The 20,821-nt window shown below is 43.8% G+C and overlaps 1 protein-coding gene across 3 annotated transcripts in view; it reads right to left on the bottom strand.

Annotated features, from left to right (window-relative positions):
• Positions 1–20,821, bottom strand: part of zc3h13 (zinc finger CCCH-type containing 13) — an 84,837-nt gene that overhangs the window by 17,662 nt on the left and 46,354 nt on the right. Inside the window, exons 8-16 of one of the 3 annotated variants that reach the window (XM_060898938.1) lie at positions 15,243–15,448; positions 9,659–9,859; positions 6,903–7,058; positions 4,487–4,833; positions 3,940–4,395; positions 3,626–3,853; positions 2,990–3,542; positions 2,773–2,885; positions 1,471–2,673 (exon numbers count right to left, since the gene is read on the bottom strand). In XM_060898938.1, coding sequence (XP_060754921.1) covers positions 1,471–2,673; positions 2,773–2,885; positions 2,990–3,542; positions 3,626–3,853; positions 3,940–4,395; positions 4,487–4,833; positions 6,903–7,058; positions 9,659–9,859; positions 15,243–15,448 — 3,463 coding nt within the window. The remainder of the gene's footprint in view (positions 1–1,470; positions 2,674–2,772; positions 2,886–2,989; positions 3,543–3,625; positions 3,854–3,939; positions 4,396–4,486; positions 4,834–6,902; positions 7,059–9,658; positions 9,860–15,242; positions 15,449–20,821) is intronic. The other 2 variants (XM_060898940.1, XM_060898939.1) reach the window with 2 other exon arrangements.

Here is a 20,821-nt window from a genome sequence, read left to right as displayed (position 1 = left end):
GCAATAGTGTCCCCATTTTTTCCTCTCTGAAATAACCAGTGGTTAATATTATCATATGAAGTTACTATTATATTTGTAACTATGCGATTTTGAACCCTTTATATCATTTTTACAATAAGTCAGAAAACACAAGTGACACATGTCCTATACATCATCTACTTCAAAATTACAGTTATTGCATTTTCAGTTTATTAAACTTTGGCGATCTCACTGTATGAATAGATACCTGTTTATTTAAAGGGGCCAACTAGCTCATTCAGAAAATGTTTCAACTCCCTACATCTGCAGTACACTTTAGCTGAAAATAAGACCCCTTTTATGTTCGTTTCATCTACTTATACCTTGAATATCTGTTGGCACTTATAAGGCCAACTTATCATTTTCACCATTACCGTTATCCATTTTTATGTAATATACCTGTTGCCCCATTCAGAGATGTTCTGAAAGCCATCAGCCATACCATCAATGGATGAAATGCACACCCATGTTGCAAGCAGTACAATAGAAGGTTTGACCCAAAAAACGAAATATTTTAATCCAGTCTACAGTGTAAAATAAAGGAAAAACGCCATCCAATCATATCGAGGTACCACCTCAAAATGATTGGATACTGACACGTCAATCAGACTGAAGCCCGCGAGCAGCCCGTCCCTTCTGTGTGTGTGTGTGTGTGTGTGTGTGTGTGTGTGTGTGTGTGTGAGTGAGAGAGAGCGAGCAGAGTGTCACAGAGCGCAGGATTCTCTCAGTGCGCTTCCTCCAAACAACGGGGATTTACACGAAAACGGAAGGAGATATTCACAAAATTCTTTCACAGTGAGCGCCACAAGGCTCTCCTGAACACACTGATGCAATTTTTTTGTCTGTAGTGTAAAAAATGAGGTCACTAGAGCGAGTTAAAAACGAGTGACTTCTGCCACGTTTATAATGAGAGTCTATGAGGCTGCGCGGCTGTGCTCTCGTTACTTTCAGGCTTCTCATTCAAAAACTGTAAATCCTATCGCTCAGGTAGACACATTGTGTGAATCAGGACAAGTGTGGCTACTATTTTTGAGAAAATTATGTGTGTGGAGTGAAAATTGGGGCTGAAAACACAGTTTAAATGAGAAAGTTTGAGCTATTTTTCCAAGCTCTCTACACTCTAACTTAACGAGCTCCACTGGTGTGTAACGCAATAGATACCCATTATAAAGCCGGAATTTCTCAGGCTTTATAAGGGGGAGGAGGGGTGGAGACGCGGGGGGTGGGAGTGTTTCTTTTCAAAATATGGCTTGCGGGAACCATTATTCCAAAATCTTGTACTGCACCTTTAATGTAGAACTTTTTTTCTAGATCTATTTTTTTTCCATTGTCCCGGGATTGTCCCAGATATGATAATTTTGTGTCCCGATGACATTTTTTATGGTCCCCGGGACGTCGGGACACCGTTAGTTTCGAGCGCTGACCACGTATCTTACAGAAGGAACGCGTTACCTGATGAAGTACTGCGACTCGGCTCTCCTCTCCTCAACTGGTCAATCCGCGACTTCCGTTCCTCCCTTCCTCCAATCGGCTCAGCGGCTGCCACCCTGTCCCTCTCTCGTTCCCTTTCTCTCTCCCTGTCCCTCTCTCTGTCACGGTCACGTGAATTGGCGCCCTGTCCACGTGCCCTGCGCGATCGTGGCCCTGGCTGGCTGTCGTCCGTACGGTGGGCGGAGTCACTGGAGGGTGAACGGAGCCGGCGCGATGTTGCCCGACTTGGATTGCTTCCCATGCTGCTACTCCGTTGCTGCCTTTGGTCAGCCTGCTGTGGTTTGCGCAACATGTGCTGTGGGAGCAGCGGCTGCAACGGGAGTGCGTGCAGCACCATGGGCGGGTCAGGGAGCAGCGGGGCTAGAGGTGGGTTTCGGCGGGGCAGCAGCCGCTCTGGAGCTCGCTCAGATGAAGCGTCGTTGCGTTCTGGGACCTCCTCGTCAGACCAGTCGCTGAAGTTAGTGTCCATTTTGAGCGGTGCTGCTACGGGATGGCCGGAGATCAGCGCTCGCTGAGAAGGCAAGTCCTCTTTGTTGATCGGCGGAGGTGTCTGAGGGCCACGGCGTCTCTTGCTGATGGGTTGCTCATCCTCAGATGGGTCAGACTCGGGGCCCCTGGAGCGCTTCCGCCTCCGCTCCAGTGATTTCTTCTTGGCCATCTTAGGGGATGACAGAAGTGGGCGTGGAGCTTCAGAAGGTACCGAGGAGGAAAGAGGCAGCGGTGGGGGCTCGGGGTTAAAACGGTCACCGCCGGTGCAAGTGCTCTCATCCTCTTTCCTGTTTTTCTTCAGGTTCTTTTTCTGAGACTTTGTTTTTTTCTTGCCTTCCTCATGGCCAGCTGACGCAGAATCTCGTCCTTCAGGTGCACCAACCGAAGGGGCAGGCGGTGTGATGACCTCTCTCTGCTCTTTACCCCTTCGAGACTCAGCTGCTGGTATGTTCAGAGAACTCTCAGAAGGATGATCTCCCCGGCGCTCCATCCCTCGACCTGCAGCTCGCTCATTACGAGGATCTGCTTCTTCGTGCCGACCACGTGCATCCTTCTTGTCACCGCGACGCTCGTTGTCCCTCCAGCGGGTGGGCTTGTCATCGGTGGATATGCGGGGAGGGGAGCGGCTTGACTCCTGAGGACGGACGACCTGACTCAGGAGCCTGTGTTTATCACCTGTGCAAAATAAAACGCACGGAAATAACTCTGCTTTGTACTGTGGCGTTCTTTACTCCGGCCTTATTTTACTGCACGGTATCTTTTACCAGTAATTACCTTTTTCCTCCGTGCTGTTGTAGCCATCGCTGTCTGCAGGACTACCTTCCCGCGCTTTTTTAGGAGAGGGCCGGGGGCTGGGAGTGTTCTCCACACGGTGCCTCTTGCGCCCACTAACGGAGATAAAAAGTTTTATTTTTCAGTGTTCGGTGAAACTCATCGAATGATAAAGAAAAGCTCTGGTAGCAGCTGAGATCACAAAAGCTTTGAAACTCACGTGTTCTTTCGCTCTTCATGAGTATCTCTGACTGAGCGTTCGTCTCGTGCCTCGTCTCTCCTCTCCCGCCTCTCTTCCCTGCCCTTCTCTCTCTCCTCCCATTCTCTCTGCCTCTCCCTCTCTCGGAGCTCCCTCTCCCGTTCCCTCTCCTTCCTCTCCCGTTCCCTCTCCCGTTCTTCTCTCTCGCGTTCCCGCTCTCTCTCCCTCTCCCGCTCCTCTCGTTCTCGCTCCCTCTCACGCTCCTCCCTCTCCCGTTCCCTCTCCCGTTCTCGCTCTCTTTCCTCCCTCTCCCTTTCTCGCTCCCGCTCTCTCTCCCTCTCCCTGGCCCTTTCCCGCTCCCTCTCGGCGTCTCTCTCCCTCTCTTTCTCCCGTTCACGCTCCCTCTCTCTCTCCCTGTCCCTTTCCCTGTCTCGCTCACGGCCCTCTCGCTCGCGGCCCCTGTCCTCCCGTCTGTCCTCGCCTCGGTCGCTCCTCCTCTCGTCTCTTCTTTCCTCACGCTCGGTGTCGTCACTGCGGCCTTGGTGGCGACCTGGCGAGGGCGCTCTCTGATCTGCTGAGCGTAAAAGCAGTGTTACGTTTCCAATAAGTAATGCAATGCAGCAGCATCGGGGTTTTTAAACATTTTTATTTCATCACCTCTGTCCCTGTGGTCGCGGCGATCTCGGTCTGCCTGACTTCCACGCCGGTCGTAAGACGAATCTCGGGCCTGCTCTCCACGCTGCCTGTCGCCGTCATAGCGATCACGTTCGGTCCCCCTTTCCGAGTTTCTCTCGGAGCTTCTTTCTCTTAGGCTACTACTACGAGACTCCCATCCATCATGGCCGCCGCTGTCTGCCTGCGATGTACGAGACCCACGAGCTGATCCTACGCAGGAGGAAAACGTAACGGATTATTAAAAACACACAAGCATTTGAGAACAGCATGTCTAACGTGCTGAATTATTTCTTTACCTTTCTCGGAGGTGTCTGACGCACGCCCCCGTCCTCTTCCCATCCTCTCTGCACGCGAGTCATTCCTGCTCTCCGCCCTGCTCTCGCTCCGCCCCTCTTCTCTGCCATGCCCTCTTCCGTAACTTCTCTCTTCCTGCATTGATGAGTCATCCTTCCTGTGAGCATCGTTCCTTTCCCTCTCTCTGTCCCTCTCTCGGTCCCGGTCCCTCTCCCTGTCCCGGTCTCGCTCTCGGTGTTCCATCGACTCCCGGCCGGAGCGGTCTCTGGTGTCCCGCAAATCCTTGGCATCGCTGCTGCGGTGCTGACGGTCATCACGCATGTCTCGTCGGTCACGGTCGAAGCGCCGGTCTCGGTCACGGCTCTCTCGGGTCTCACGGTCATCTCGCGAGGAGGTCTGGTCAGCCTCGTAGCTGCGATCGTCACGCCCACTATCTTTCTCACGCTTCCCACGACTCTCTGGATGCCAAAGACAGACAGACAGACAAAGAGACTGAATTACTAGACTGCATGTCTGGATATTAGATCTTAAAGTCTGCTACACTCATACCATCTCGGCGGTCGTGACGTCTGTCCTGGGCAGGGCTTCTCTCCCTTTCCCCCCGTCCTCTCTCTCTTTCCCTTTCCCGGCCCTGCGAGTGGTGGCGGGAGGCGGGGCTTGACCTCTGCGGCGTCGGGGGCGAACGTGAACGTGAACGGCGCGAGGCCTGAACAGCTGGGGGTGAGGAGGACAAAGGAGGAAGCAGGTCCCTCTGGTAAGACGGAGACGCAGAGCCACGGCGTCTCCTCGGCGACGGAGAGTGACGTTGGTGGGAAGACCCAGAGTGAGAGGAGGGAGAGTGGTGAGGGCGGGGCGCAGGAGAAGGGCTCCGGTGGTGACGTGGTGGAGTACGAGACCTAGAAGAAGTGTACAAAATCAACATTATAAAGAAGTGTACTTGGGTCTGACTGGGATTAATTTGTGTATTCAAAATATTTTTTAAGCCCCGAGTCAATTTAAAACCACGAGTTTGTACATTTGATTGAAAAATCACTGACCCCTTCCAAAATGGTGCTCTCGTGATTAAAGGACCCATGGCATGGTGGTTTGTTGATGCTTTAAACGGGCTCGTGGAGGTTTCCGGATGTTATATCCGCAGCCTTTCTCGAAATGAACCCTCGGCACGTAGATATAGCCTCCTGGGAGAAAGCCCCATTTCAGCGCTTTTCCCAGTGCGTCATTTTGCTAATGAGAAGCAGGAGGCGGGGAAGGGTAGAGGGTGGGGGCGGGTCTTATCATTAATATTCATGACATGTAAACGTGTTACCTCTGATTGGCCAACAGCACTGTGACGCTACCTCCAGTGGGTCAGAACAAGTGGATGTGGGTGTCTTACTATGGCGAGAGAGAAGGAACAAACCGCGAAGGGAAAAATACCGCGCGCTGACGTCATTAAGGTGCGACGCGAGGAAATAAAATAAATTCAACAAATGTTTGGGTTTTTACTGAACAAACAAACAAATAAAATGAACGAGTGACTTAAAAAAAAAAAGAATGTGGGTGTCTTTGTAAAAACTGTTTTGATTGGCTATTATAACAGAGCATGCTGCATGCTTTTGGTTTTGTAGCGCAGAGTACCTGGCTAACTGCAGGAAGCGGTTAGCTGCACAGCTAATGTAGCCATTGCACGGCTAACGTGGCACCGATTTTAAAACACGGCAAAACGACTTAACAGTTATACACTTGCTTGTTCGGTGTTTGTTGCTGATGCGGCAGGGATGCTTGGTACGGACCCAGGCTTCAGTGACAGTTGATGTGCAAAACCTGCCCTGTACTGTCCCAAGTTGTGGAAACATTCCTCAGGAAAATGCTTCCGACAAACATACACCGTCTTAGGTAGACTCGACGGCGTATTATTGAAGTAAATAAAATTAAGCCACTGCGTCTTCAGGGGCTCTCCCGTCGGCAGTAAAAACAGACTCTTTTCTGTGTTGTCACATCCATGTACAGCACAATTTCCATGTTTCGCTCGCTTAGGTGATGCCATGTTGTTGTGTCCTCCCTCTATGGTCTCCTCACTACAACTGGGCGGGCAATTCATACAGTGGGTGGGAATCCAGAGGGGGGGGCGTGGGGATCATCTCCCTTGCTGAAGTAGTAAAGGGAAGGGTTTATCAACGCGCCGTTTTGACGCGCCATTCTCAAAGGGTGGGCATAGTTTGGTTTACACATTATGAAATTTCTAGCCACTGGGGTGACTTAAGAAGGTCAGAGGAACTCATTTTAACGTTAAAAAACCTCAGAAAGTGAAAATTTCATGCCATGGGACCTTTAATAAGAAGAAACCTTTATTGGTCACATGCACACTTCAAGCACAGTGAAATTCATCCTCTGTATTTAACCCATCTGAAGCAGTGAACACACACACACACACAGAGCAGTGGGCAGCCACACCAGAGCGCCCGGGGAGCAGTCAGGGGTTCAGTACCTTGCTCAAGGGCACTTCAGCCCAAGGCCGCCCCACATCAACCTAACTGCATGTCTTTGGACTGTGGGGGAAACCGGCGCACCCGGAGGAAACCCACACAGACACGGGGAGAACATGCAAACTCCACACAGAAAGGCCCTCGCCGGCCGCTGGGTTCGAACCCAGAACCTTCAGCAAGAAGGCGACAGCGCTAACCACTACACCACCTTTGTCCTCCTCACCCCCAGCTCCTCAGTGGTTAATTCAACCTGACTTGCTGTTTCAGTCTAGTTTGAATAACTCTGGTAAGGTCAGTGGTTTTGGATAGCTGCCTCTACGCTTATATCATCAGCTGAGAGAATTTCACCCAGTGACGTCCCGAGTTCCACTTTTAACTTGAAGGAAAAAAAAAAAAGTATTCAAACCAACACTTATTGTGAGACTTGATGTAAAATACTTCGTAAAACAGAGTTAGTATGTCCAGCTGTTATCTGGTCGAACTGCAGTAGTTTTGCTTACCTCTGTGGTGAGCTTTGTTTTTGAGTGGCAGACTTGGGGGACGAGGACTTCCTCCTGGTGTGGGGTGAGACCTCTCGCCCATGAGATGAGACACTTCCCGAACGTTCCTCTGATGTCACTGATCGCTTGGCCTTATGGGAACTGTCTGAGCGGTCCCTAAAATACCCACCAAGTTATTTATCTCCATTTTTCCCCCCACATCTACATGGGTGCAAGTATAACATTTTCAAAAACCTGAAAAGTCAGACGTGCATGGCGCAGCCATGCAGGGGGGATTACAAAGGGGGGTGAGCCCCCCTTAGGGCTCAAAAAAAATTTAAATTACAAGTTAAAATGGTTGTCTCTCATGCAAACATTTATAATATTAATAGTTATATGATTTGCATATTCACATCAAATGTTTAATACATTTCATCAATTCATCTGAAATAATATTTCCAGTACAAGGCTTGATATTTCAAAAACATCTAGCAACTACTAATTTAAATGTTAAAACAACCATTTTTAATATGCTTTTGCTGTGATACCTTTTTTACAATATACACACAGCTCGAGTTAAAATAAGGGGCCGCATGTCTTGATGTCCTCAGAAACTCCTGGATTTTAGCAAATAAGATTCAGCTTTTTCCATAGACAAAAATATCTATTTTATAATCCATTACTGACTACTAGGGCTGTAACGATACACCCAACTCACGATTCGATTCGTATCACGATTTTTGACCCACGATTCGATACACCCACGATTTTTTTTTAAATATATGTTTTTTTAAAGTAGTAAATTTGACTTATTAACATTTACTTACTTACATTAACTATTTAATAACAAATAATTCAGACCACTGCCGAGAATGAGTAATATGTATGCAAAAATGAACAAATGTACAATATATCCAAAGATTGTTTTATTTCTCAAAATAATACTGTTGAGCCGGATGCTCTGTTTTTTTCGGTTCTGAAAAAGTCATTTTTCCAAATCGTGTAAATCCGTTAAGATTTTTTTTTGGGGGGGTGGCTCTCTCACTGTCTCACCCTCATAGGGCCAATGATTTTCTGTGATCGCGGAAAACAGATGGAAATTACGGAATTTTTATAGTGAAACATTGCTCGCGTGTCAAAGTGTAACTGCCGCAGAAGGCTTCCGCCCAAGCAGACATGCCTTCAGTGTTGCCAGATACTGCTGACGTTTTCCACCCCAAAATATGTTCAAAATCCGCCAAAAAGCACCTAAACCCGCCCAATCTGGCAACACTGCATGCCTTTCCGGTCAAGGCAGCTTTGTCGGTGATTGTGATTGGCTTGTGGCACACCTAGCCAGCCAATGAGCTGCTTGTTTACAGATTCGCTCCCCGCGTCGCAACCAGAATGGCGACCGCTTAAAAGAAACGAATGCTCTGGTGGCCAAGGACGCCATATGGTTGCCAGTGGCGAGTGTGGACGTTGCGTGACTCGCAGAAGATTGTCGCAGGTCGGCGAAAAAACGACTTATTAATAGATATAAAAAATAAAAGTAATTTAAGTAAGTTTAAAATGTAATTTAAATAAAAAGTAAAGTATTCATAAATTGAAGTTTGGAAGCACCTCTGTTTTTGGGCTGAGGAGAAGTTTGAAAGGGTGTACCGCGATTCTGCCTTCTTGTATCGCAATACGGATCGTGGCTCTGCGTATCGCGATTTTGATTTCGATATGCATATTGTTACAGCCCTACTGACTACAAATGAGTTTTCAACCTAACAACCACATTAGAAAAGATGATAAAAAAAAGCTAACAAACTTATTTCAAGACCTACCTTACTTTTATTTAATAATTGAAAGGTAATCAAATGTAAAAAAAAAAAAGTTTATAAAAGCAGATACTTGTGATGAATAATTTCAGTTCTAGAAGAAAGCACATTGCATTTGCACATCACACAATATCAGATGACAATTTAAAATCACCAATAAATGTTTTGAATTCACTTATTACTACATAGCACAAAAATCAGAAAAGTGATTAGTCTCATCGGCGTGACTTAAGTCCCTTCTTCCCACTGGAGCCGGACTTGATAGTCTTTGAACAGCAGTCCGCAACTCCCGGGACGTCCGGTTTTCTCAGCCATATTCCCTATTTGTCACCGTTTTTGTCACACTCGCTTAACCATTCCCATCTCCATTCATTCCTAGACGTCTTTTCTAATTCTTCTGTATTGGAGCCTTCCGATAAAAACTTCATTTTGACATGTTTTGATCAGCAACCAGAAGCCAAGCACGTGGATCTGTCGCAAGGGAGGGAAGCGAAATAAGGCTTATTATAAAAGCTGAAGTTTCATTGGACGGCACTTAACAGCGAGCCAATCAAAAGCACCGTTCTAACTTGCACCAAAAGAAATGGCGACTCATGGGAATAGCTGTGTTGATTTGGTCGAACAACGTGCTACGTGCGTGAAACATATCACCACATGTATAACACCGTTTGTGGTGAAGACGAGATGAAAAGATTTGTCTCGTGTGGAGACTGTACCGCGGTAACCCGGTAATACGCTGACAGTGAGACAGTGAGAGGGCCACCCCCTGAAAATCTCAACGGATTTACACGATTTGGAAAAATGACTTTCAGAACGGAAAAAAACGGAGCTTCCGGAACATGCCGGAAAACTTGCACCCATGCATCTACTACATTTTTGCGCTCTCTGTGTGACAGCATAAAGCACTAAAATAAAAAAAGAAACCCTGCTTTATTAATCCTATAAAGGTAGTTTGTTCACATCGGCATGTACCTGCGCTTCTCTTTCTTCTCCTTGTGCTTATCGAGATCCCTGCCCCGCTCCTTGGCCTCTTTCTGCTTGTCTTCATTCTTCTCCTTGTTCTTGTGCTTGCCCTTGTGCTTTTTGCCTCCTATGGGCAGGTCCAAGGGCACAGGGGGAGGGGGGCTGGGCGTACGCGGCCCTTTCTTCTTGCTGTGTCCACTCTTGGATGATCTGATCAATGATTAGAGGGTCAAATGAGTTCTTTGCAAATGATCAAATCAAAGTATCAGTAGCATGAATAGCAGTCCAGCCGTGGTCCATGGTTTTGGTTTACAATAATACATGAATAAATCATCAACATCATCATCAAGCCTTTCATCATGGACATGAATCAGGGCTGGTGTGGGGCCAAGCCAGGAGTGCCACTCCACTCGCATATCAGTATTTGGTTAATAATGATAACATTATTATTACTATTGTATACCCACAGGATCCAGATTTATTAAAAAGTGTCATAATTAGACAGAAATGTGGAGTCTCTGGATATTATTTCAGAAACAGCACTGATGATTATTTAAGCCTCAGGTTCTCAAAATTAGAAGCATGGGCTTAAACGATCGCTTCTGTTTCACTGAAAACTCCACACACACCACATTGGACTTTTTCTACACTACCGTTCAAAAGTTCGGGGTCACCCAGACAATTTTGTGTTTTCCATGAAAAGTCACACTTTTATTTACCACCATAAGTTGTAAAATGAATAGAAAATATAGTCAAGACATTTTTCTGGCCATTTTGAGCATTTAATCGACCCCACAAATGTGATGCTCCAGAAACTCAATCTGCTCAAAGGAAGGTCAGTTTTATAGCTTCTCTAAAGAGCTAAGCTGTTTTCAGCTGTGCTAACATGATTGTACAAGGGTTTTCTAATCATCCATTAGCCTTCTGAGGCAATGAGCAAACACATTGTACCATTAGAACACTGGAGTGAGAGTTGCTGGAAATGGGCCTCTATACACCTATGGAGATATTGCACCAAAAACCACACATTTGCAGCTAGAATAGTCATTTACCACATTAGCGATGTATAGAGTGGATTTCTGATTAGTTTAAAGTGATCTTCATTGAAAAGGACAGTGCTTTTCTTTCAAAAATAAGGACATTTCAAAGTGACCCCAAACTTTTGAAATGGTAGTGTACGTCTAATTTATAATCGAACTGACGTTTTCACATGAACTGGGCTGGGTTTCCCGAAAGCCTCTTAACGCCAAGACTGTCTTTAAATACCTCCGAAGATCCATCGTCAAGCTAATGTGCTTTTCCCAAACAACACTGTAGCCCAAGTAGTCCTTTAGTGTGCTCTGATGGACCCGGCCCACTTGTTCAAAATAAAGAGCGACTCGGTCACAGCCGAATACACAGAGAACGCGCATGCGCCGCTGAGGGACTCGCCGAGAATACTGCCAACTTGTCATTGTGGATAACAGTTGAAATAATCACGAATGCATGATCGGGGGCGGGGGGGACGGTACGGTGAAAATTGTGGGCATGGGGAACACATTTACTTAATTATTTAGCTTATTTGCTCATTCTTTCGTGTGAATGTTTGTTCATTTAATTAAAAATAGGTACCCTATGGGTCCAAGTGGCTACTGCTTATAAATAAAGCTCTTTTCTGATCCCATGTCCATACAATAAATTTTGCATACACACTACCGTTCAAAAGTTTGGGGTCACTTTGAAATGTCCTTATTTTTGAAAGAAAAGCACTGTTCTTTTCAACGAAGATCACTTTAAACTAATCAGAAATCCACTCTATACATTGCTAATGTGGTAAATGACTATTCTAGCTGCAAATGTCTGGTTTTTGGTGCAATATCTCCATAGGTGTATAGAGGCCCATTTCCAGCAACTCTCACTCCAGTGTTCTAATGGTACAATGTGTTTGCTCATTGCCTCAGAAGGCTAATGGATGATTAGAAAACCCTTGTACAATCATGTTAGCACAGCTGAAAACAGTTGAGCTCTTTAGAGAAGCTATAAAACTGACCTTCCTTTGAGCAGATTGAGGCTACATCCACACGACAACGGCAACGAGATGTTATTTAAAAATATATCGCGTCCACATGGGCAACGATCAGTAAAATATCAGGTCCATATGGCAACGCAACGCTTGCTGAAAACGATGCAATACACATGCCACACCTCTAGGGGCGCTGTAAGACGGTCCCTTCGGAGACACCAGAACAATAGAAGTAGTAAGGACGCATGCGCATAAACTATTATGCGCGAGACTTCATATTAGCCACAAAGTCAGGAAAATCTGTTCATAAAATTACATTATAATGACCAAATACAATGAAAAGTATTTTTCCAGTCTCACCTGTGAAAGGTAATCCCATGTGATCTCGTTTGGACGGCAAACCTGTTGGTACAGTTAAACGCAGCACATGAATGAGGCATCTTTATTCTCCGCTTTGACCCATCCAATATGGCGGCGAGGATGACGTATGATTCTACGCGGAAGGCGGCGTCTTTAATGGTCCGGAATAAATTGAATGCTACACGTTGATGGATTAATTTGTTCTTCTACGCCCTTTTTGAGGAATGTATTGTAGGACTTAAACCAACATCTGAAGAGGTGAGATCGCTCCTTTTTTCCCCTATTTTTGCTGGTGGGATTGACTCTGCCCTAAGGGCTATTCTCTCTCTCTCTCACTTTGCACCATTACACAATAAATATTCACAGTGAAAATATTTTGTAAGTGCGTTTCATGAACCAAGTTATAGGATTTGTTGACAACTCGCATCGAGTTCGTTACACTTCTACCCGGCGTGAAGCACTCACAGTCATGTGGTTGTGACGTCATCGTAAACAAATCCGTTCTACTCATCCAGACGACTTCGCAACGGCAACGTTGCCAGATCTTTCCACTCTGGAACCCGTTCTCAAAAGATTGCGTTGTGGGGCACCCAAAACGCTGGTGCCGTGTGGACGACAGGCCGAAACGATAAGCAATTGTATCGGATTCACCTGAATCCGTTGCCGTGTGGACAGGGCCTGAGTTTCTGGAGCATCGCATTTGTGGGGTCGATTAAATGCTCAAAATGGCCAGAAAAATGTCTTGACTATATTTTCTATTCATTTTACAACTTATGATGGTAAATAAAAGTGTGACTTTTCATGGAAAACACAAAATTGTCTGGGTGACCCCAAACTTTTGAACGGTAGTGTATATTTACTCTATGAGGCAGTAGCAAAAAAATGAAGTGCAGTCCAAAAATTAACAAAATCACAGAAGTAAAATATACCAAGAGTACTTTATATTACTCTAGTCTTACAGTTTTTGAAACTGAAACTGCCGACCTGAGGCTGACGTACACACACTGTCACCATGACCCAAACTCTTATTTCCCGGAAAAGGCCCGGCGCTAGAGCTCAGTGGTCTCTTTTCGACAACTTCCTTTAACAACTCGGAAGTACGTCACACCTACAATCACACATGGGACCACTGGCTGAAGGCGGCGAGGAAAGGGGGACGACCTGGAGTACATTTTAAAATAGGAACGCACGTTCCCTCAGAAATAAGCATACACATGTCTGAAAGCGATTTCTTTAGTCTCATCCGTTTATTTCGAAAATATTATATATGGGTGCGTCTCAGAAACTGCTCTCTCATTTGGGACATTATGGTCAAAAAATAAATTTTCTAATTTTACTTTTTTTTTTGCATTTACCAAACACTCAATGTTTCTTTTGTCATGTTTAATAAGAATAAAGATAGCATCTTGCTTTATCTGGCCTCCACTGTGGGAAATTTTTTTGGTTACAATTCAAATGCTTTTGTAAAATCGATTTCCATATAAAATAACTCCATCATGAAGAATTAAAGCCCCTCCTTCACAGATGAGTGAAAATATTGAATAAATTTCCTCTTTTTGATTGCTTGGGTTAAAAATGCCAAGTTATGATGACTGAATTGATTATTCACTTAAATATGAATAATATGATGCGTTTCGGGTATTTGATACGGCGAAATAGGACACAATGGAAAAATCAAGAACACACCGGAAAGATGAGAATAACGGCGGTGGTAAAAGAACAGCGACTGTAGCGGCTGAAGGTCGCGCGGGTCTCTGCTGCGGCGCGCGAGCAACGGGACATCACTACCGCACCGGACGGAGCGCGAGGCGGGGGCGGGGCAAAATGACTGGCCGTAGATTCTATCAAAAGTTCGATCTAAATTGACCGTGGTTGCAAAATATTGGCCAAAAATACGCAAACATTATGAAATATGAAAGTAAGATGAAAAAGAAACATTCTATTGCCTTATACTGCAAGACTCACCTCTTCAGTGATAACGTCCGAACAGATCACCCGCGTAACAGAAAGACCGCAAATGGAAGCACGATCAACTAACTGTTGGAGTGGAAAATTCCATTCTACACATGCAAATTGTTAATGTGTGTCCTTCCCCGCACACAAATAACACGCTACGGTAAAAAAGAGACCACAACTCATTTTATAGCTCAGAAATTCACACAGGACCAGCTACCATCGTAACACATTCTGTAAGAAACATATTCTACACCTAACTTTCAGCTTTCGTTTTAAAAAACAAAATCGCAGATTTATAACTAAATGTTTATATGGCGTAGTGATTAAGTTACTACTTTTGGTGAGGTCGTGACCTCGACCCTGAGGCTTTCCGTTTAGATCAAAACACACGATCGTATTGGTTTTGGGTCTGCGGAAAATGGAGTTACAACGGTGATGAAATATTTTGCATGATGTTTATTACGGTTATGATCATTCTGTGAGCGCACCGATCCTTAGGTGGATAAAGTTACAACTTAAAATACAATTAGTGATAACTGTAGACTTTTCAGTGGACTACAGCCTTTTTAAGGGAATGCGATGTAGTCAACCATTTATCATGTCCCAGATCAAGCCGCCATTTTTCCACAAATTTGCAGAATTTTTGCCAAATTCTGAATAGAGTATTCACATCAAAGATTTAGTTTTATCTGTATTATTTCTTTCATCATTTTATTTCAAATTAAAACAAACATCACCGTTCAAAACCTTATAGTTTATTGACCAAGTATATTTAGTGGGGTACCCCACAGTACCCAATTTCTGAGACGGACCCAAATAATATTATAGCCCAAAAATATAAAAGTTTCAGTTATTAATTACCACATTATATATGTGTAATGCTTTATGACGATACAATATATTAACATTTTTCAACACTTTATATTTGTTTTTTTGCCCAAAAAAAAAAAACACGACCCCCATGTGACCTTATCGACTGGATTTAGCAACGACTACTGCCTTCTGCAAGGATAGTACAAATGCCTATGTCGGGGATGTGCCTTGCAAAGAAGCTGTTGGTAGTGTTGCTCATAAGACTCCTTCTTAAGAGTGAGTTCGGAAAAACCATGTACAGAAACAACATTCGTTGCTCAAGAGAGTCTCTCAACTTGTCTTTAGCCCTAAAGGGCAACGTTATCGGGGAAACCTGAACAGTTCCTCGGTGCAGTTTTCCCAGGAACATGCACATCAAACTTTCAACTCCATATCTGAGCAGGGGACAGAGTTAAAACTTGCCTGCTCTCAGCCTCTTCGGTTCGGCTCTGCTCCACCGCCGGGGAGGAGATGACTGACGAAGAGGAAGATTTCTTCTCCTTCTTGCTGGAGCTGCTGCCTTTCCCAATGTTCTTGCGTTTAGGAGAACCGCTGGGTTTTCGTTTAGGGGAGCCGCTGGACTTGCGGGACAGGGGTGAAGTCTTGGAACTGGAGTGATCAGGAGAGCCCTAAAAATCAAGATACTCTGTAGTACATAAAATGACCTCAATGCTGTGCTACTAAATACAGAGTGCTTAACATTAACAAATGTATAATAGTGCCATTCAAGCAGAACTCCAGGCCTTTATGCGATTTAGGTACAATATGCCATGTTCAGACAGGAACCTCAGATTATAGTACTTTTTCAAAAATGCACCAAATGTTTCCTCTGAATTTTATACTTACGGCCCCTGCATATATGCGCTGATTATAGTCACTTGCAGCCAGGGCTTTGAACCGGTTCAAGGAACGAAAAGGAAAACCGGGAACTTTTTCTATTTCACATGGAACAGAAACGAAACCAGAAACTTTATTATTTTTTATGTTCCGGAACAGAAACGCTTATTAAAAATAATGGTAACCGGTTAATACCGGTTTTTATTTCGTTCCTCAAAGTTTCCGTAGCCTACAAATAAAAAAGTCATTCTTCTCCTGCGCAAGTTTCTATGACCCGCTGGGGTTCACTTCCTGTGTGACGTTCGCTGACTGAATGGAGAGAGCGGGAGGGTGGACTACTATCACGTCTCCACATCTTAAATAAGAGGTAAACATTGCAGTCTATCGTTATTCAAAAACATCAATTTCAAACACGATATCAATATATTTGTCCACGTTAATGAGAGGCTCGCGAACATTAAATGACGTTAACCTCTGTTAGCCTATCAATGCATAGGGCCTGACTAGCCTTTGGTAACACACTAAACTAATTCTCTTTCATTTTTGGCACTTTTTGTGTTTGTGTAGATGGGAAGACATACTGAGAATCCAAATCGCCAACATTTGAAATAATAATTGTTTTGAATTATTTCTTGTCTTATTTAATGAAGGTTGTAATAGAATTAGCCTACACTTGGCTTAAGCTGGATGAGACAGAGACATAATTTTACAGCCATTTGTTAAACAGCTGACAGGGAACGTAATTAACCGTTACGGGAACGAAATTTTTTTGTTCTAACCGGTTCGGGAACGTCTATTTAATGGTGGAACCCAAAACCGGAAACGTTAAAATTCCATTTCTGTTCGGAACGAACCAATAGGAAAAAAATTCTGGTTCAAAGCCCTGCTTGCAGCACAATCAAACATTTATCTAAAAACCTATTAGTGTGTAATACAGCAGATTTAAATCGCTGATCAGACGGCTTTTTCCACATCAGTGCTGTCAAAACAAAACTATAAATGTTTAGTTTATTTAATGTAGCCTCAAGAAAAGTTGGATCTTTAGATCTGCATTTTCCATTTGCGAGCGAGGGTGAACGTGAGGAAGGACGTGTGAGAGAAAGTGTGAAAGTAACTCAACTCTGGAGAGACAAAAGTGTAAACATTTACAAAGATCTGAATTTGGTGATTGTTATTTACTTAAATCTTTACTGGTATCTATCTGTAAACGGACAGATTATTAATACAAAATTAATTTTTCATTTTACTTTGCAAGATACAAACTGGTTTTAGTTGCTTTGCATTATTTTTATGTCAAAACTTACAGTTAAAAACTCAAGATCTTTTTATTTTTCTGGGATTCTGTCTTATCATGGATAAGTTGGTTATCGTCAAACTTAAAGTTGACTAAGCTGAATGAACATGGTTATGACAAGACATGGAAGCGAGTTTTGTCTACTAACCGCAAAAACGAATTGGGGGGAAAACAAATGATATCGGATCAAGCCATTAAAGAATGGAACTATCTAAAGTGACACTATTAAACAATGTTTGAAGATTTCCCAGTTTAAAGCTCACAGGCAACAGTTTTCAATTTATGCACATTTGAAACTTTATTTGTTAAAAAACCCTCTGTAATTTTCTTCTGGTCCCAAGAAGTGTTGTTAATAAGTAATAATTAAAATAAGTTAGTACGGATCACGGCGAATTTCTGTTCGGCGATTTTCGTGACCACTCGGCGTGTGGCGTCATTTAAGCCAAACAAACCGCTTGAGTCGAGTCCACTTCCGTTTACTTACATTACCGTTCGGCTTGAGTGCAGACGTGCGTTCGGGAATTTTCAAAGAAAAACCCCATGCTTTATTGTTGTGCAATGAACTGTAACAACGGGACCGGTTCAGGAAGAAGTTTTTACCTTTTTTTGAGAGAGGAGAAGAGGCGGAGAGAGCAGGGTCTCTGCACATTTCTGACCAGCAAAAATAATACTTTTTAAGACCATTTTAAGACCACTGAGTATAAAAAATAAGACCACTACCGCGGAACAAATACGTACAGTAAAAAAAAAAAGCACACTCTAGGTTAAGTTCAAAGCATTTTTTTAAAATAAATAAGTGCATCTTCTGCAGAACCCACAGTATTTCTGCCTTCAGCGTAGCGGTTGGGGCGAATGCCGCGAAAGCACTTGTGCTGGGACCCGGAGACCAGGGCTCGAAATTAACTTTTTTTCTTTGTGTCCCCCAGTGGTCCCGAATTCTGTGTTGTATTGTCCCGAATGGAAGCAATAGTGTCCCCATTTTTTTCCTCTCTGAAATAACCAGTGGTTAATATTATCATATGAAGTTACTATTATATTTGTAACTATGCGATTTTGAACCCTTTATATCATTTTTACAATAAGTCACAAGACACAAGCGACACATGTCCTATACATCATCTACTTCAAAATTACAGTTATTGCATTTTCAGTTTATTAAACTTTGGCGATCTCACTGTATGAATAGATACCCGTTTATTTAAAGGGGCCAACTAGCTCATTCAGAAAATGTTTCAACTCCCTACATCTGCAGTACACTTTAGCTGAAAAGAAGACCCCTTTTATGTTCATTTCATCTACTTATACCTTGAATATCTGTTGGCACTTATAAGGCCAACTTATAATTTTCACCATTACCGTTATCCATTTTTATGAACTTTCCGTTATCCATTTTATGAACTTTCCGTTATCCATTTTATCCATTTTTTCCGTTATCCATTTTATCCATTTTTTCCGTTATCCAGCCACATCATTCCTGTTGTATTTTATAACGTGTCTAACAGTGTTCATTAAGTTCATTCAGTTGCTAGCGTTGCCTGCAGACCAGGCGATGACACTTTGGATCCTGAAGGTCCCGGAGACGTTATGTCTGGGCTTTCAGTTTCTTCCCCGCGGTCGGTCCGCTTCAACCACTTCAGCATTTTTGTTCTGGCGAGAGTCGGCGCAGCGCGTGCGGTAGCAATTCCATTCCAAGTCCATATAATGCGGACTCCGGCCGAAGATTCTAGAACAGAATGCGCTGCTCTGTAGCCTACGGATGCAGGTGCATCGAAAGTGTAGCTACTATGTATTTTTCGCTGTTAACGTTTTAAAATTAAAATTGACAAATTAGGTGAATGTCTACGTATGTGTTACGGCTTTGTAAATAATATTAATGTAGAACTTTTTTTCTAGATCTATTTTTTTCCATTGTCCCGGGATTGTCCCAGATATGATAATTTTGTGTCCCGATGACATTTTTTATGGTCCCCGGGACACCGTTAGTTTCGAGCGCTGCCGGAGACGCTAAAGCTGGCGTTGCACTTTTTGTGACCGTAGAGGCGAACATTGGCATGGGGACTGTTGTTGCCCGACTAGCAGCATAGCGCATATGCTTTTCCCCTTTCGAGTGAGCGTCAAGGGCTTTACAGCCCATTGTTGTTAACTTGATGTCTTTCCGACATACCTTACATCTCGCTTCATATTCTGAAGTTGCTGTTGTTAGCCAACTTTTGTATTTTGGCTCCTCAAGCCACTTGTTACTAAACTTACACTTCCCCATCTCCGCTCATGTTCAAGTTCAACCACTTCTTCCTCGTCTGCTCTACTCTCAGTGGTTCTACTACATGGATAAAAGAACACACTGCCCCCTGTGGCGTGGTTCCTGCGCTATTAGAACTAGTGCTAGACACACAACGGCTCTTGTGCTACTTGTTCAGCATCTTGATAACAAACGACGCTGGTTGAATAAATAACGTTAGCGCGGAAAAAAAATCCAGACATATATTTTTTTTTTCATTTACCGTAGGCTACCCGGATGAAATTTAATACCTCCCATGTGAAATTTAATACCATAGCTCAAAAAATAGCGAAATATAATGCTTTTTAAGACCTTAAAAAACACATATTAAAAATAAGACTTTTTAAGACTTTTTAAGGATCCGCGGAGACCCTGAGAGAGTGGATTGGCTTTTTCTGAAAAAGGAGAAGAGGCGGAGCGAGAGGGTTGGCTTTTTCCAAAAGAGGAGACGAGGCGGAGAGAGTGGATTGTGTGCATGTGAAGCCAGAGGGTTGTTTTTTTCCGGAAGAGGAGACGAGGCGGAAAGAGTGGATTGTGTGCATGTGAAGCCAGAGGGTTGGCTTTTTCCGGAAGAGGAGACGAGGCGGAGAGAGTGGATTGTGCGCGTGAAACAAAATCAAGCAGTCAAAGAAGAAACGGAGCAGCAATGCTCAATCAAAAAGGAGAAGATTGGAGGTAAACATTTTTACTTTTGCTTGCAATTGACAAGTCAAGAATCCCGAGAGATCCTGTACAATCATTGTGGAAATGAGACAAAGGGATATTTCCTCACTTAGAGTTGGCTATAAATAGTATAATGCCGCGGATGGCAAGCTAATGTGGCCTACCGGCGCACTGTCAAGTAATCGTTCCCTATATCCACTAGGGAGAGCGGTTTAATTATTCTTCAAAAGGGCTCTTATTTAGTATTATGACGAAAGTAAGACTTTATCATAACTACCAGGATAAATCGTTTGAGTGCGAGTCTTGTTGAGGTCCGGGGTCACCGCGATCAGAGTCGGCCGAGTCGCTGTCCAATTCCGAGGCTGCACGGTCAAACCAGTGAGCCACATTCACCGATTGCTTCGCAACGGCCATACGTTCATACATGTACGGTTTCACCTCTCGATATTCAATTTGGAGAGTTCCTACTTCAAAATCGCTATCACTTTCAGACGTTTTACACAACCTCTTACGACCAAAGTCCGTACACGTGTGCTCGGTTTGCAAGTAAGTACAGAGCTGCTCCCGGTCTGTTTGCCTTGAATGACGTCACGACGACGGTCCCCTGGCAGTGAAAGTGCGCATAAGTGAGATGTAAACAAACCTTCGGAAATTGGGCAAAACAGTATATTTTAACCGTTTTATTCAATTTTAGGGTGCAAATTAGACACTAGGAAGATTGAATTCACTTTTTGGGTCGTTCTTCTAGACAATAAAGTTGATATTCTACGTTTCACCTCGGACCATTGCCTATGACCTTTAAATCTAAATTCTTTTAAAAAGTCTTTCAAATGCATACGATTCAAATTTTTACATTATTATAATGCAATTTCTTTTAATCAAGTTGTTTAAATACTTTGTTTTTACACCTTCCCAATTTTGTAATACGTA

Source organism: Neoarius graeffei, chromosome 18 (genome assembly GCF_027579695.1).
Source record: "Neoarius graeffei isolate fNeoGra1 chromosome 18, fNeoGra1.pri, whole genome shotgun sequence".
NCBI lineage: Eukaryota > Metazoa > Chordata > Actinopteri > Siluriformes > Ariidae > Neoarius > Neoarius graeffei.
This window is presented reverse-complemented; position numbering and strand designations above follow the sequence as displayed.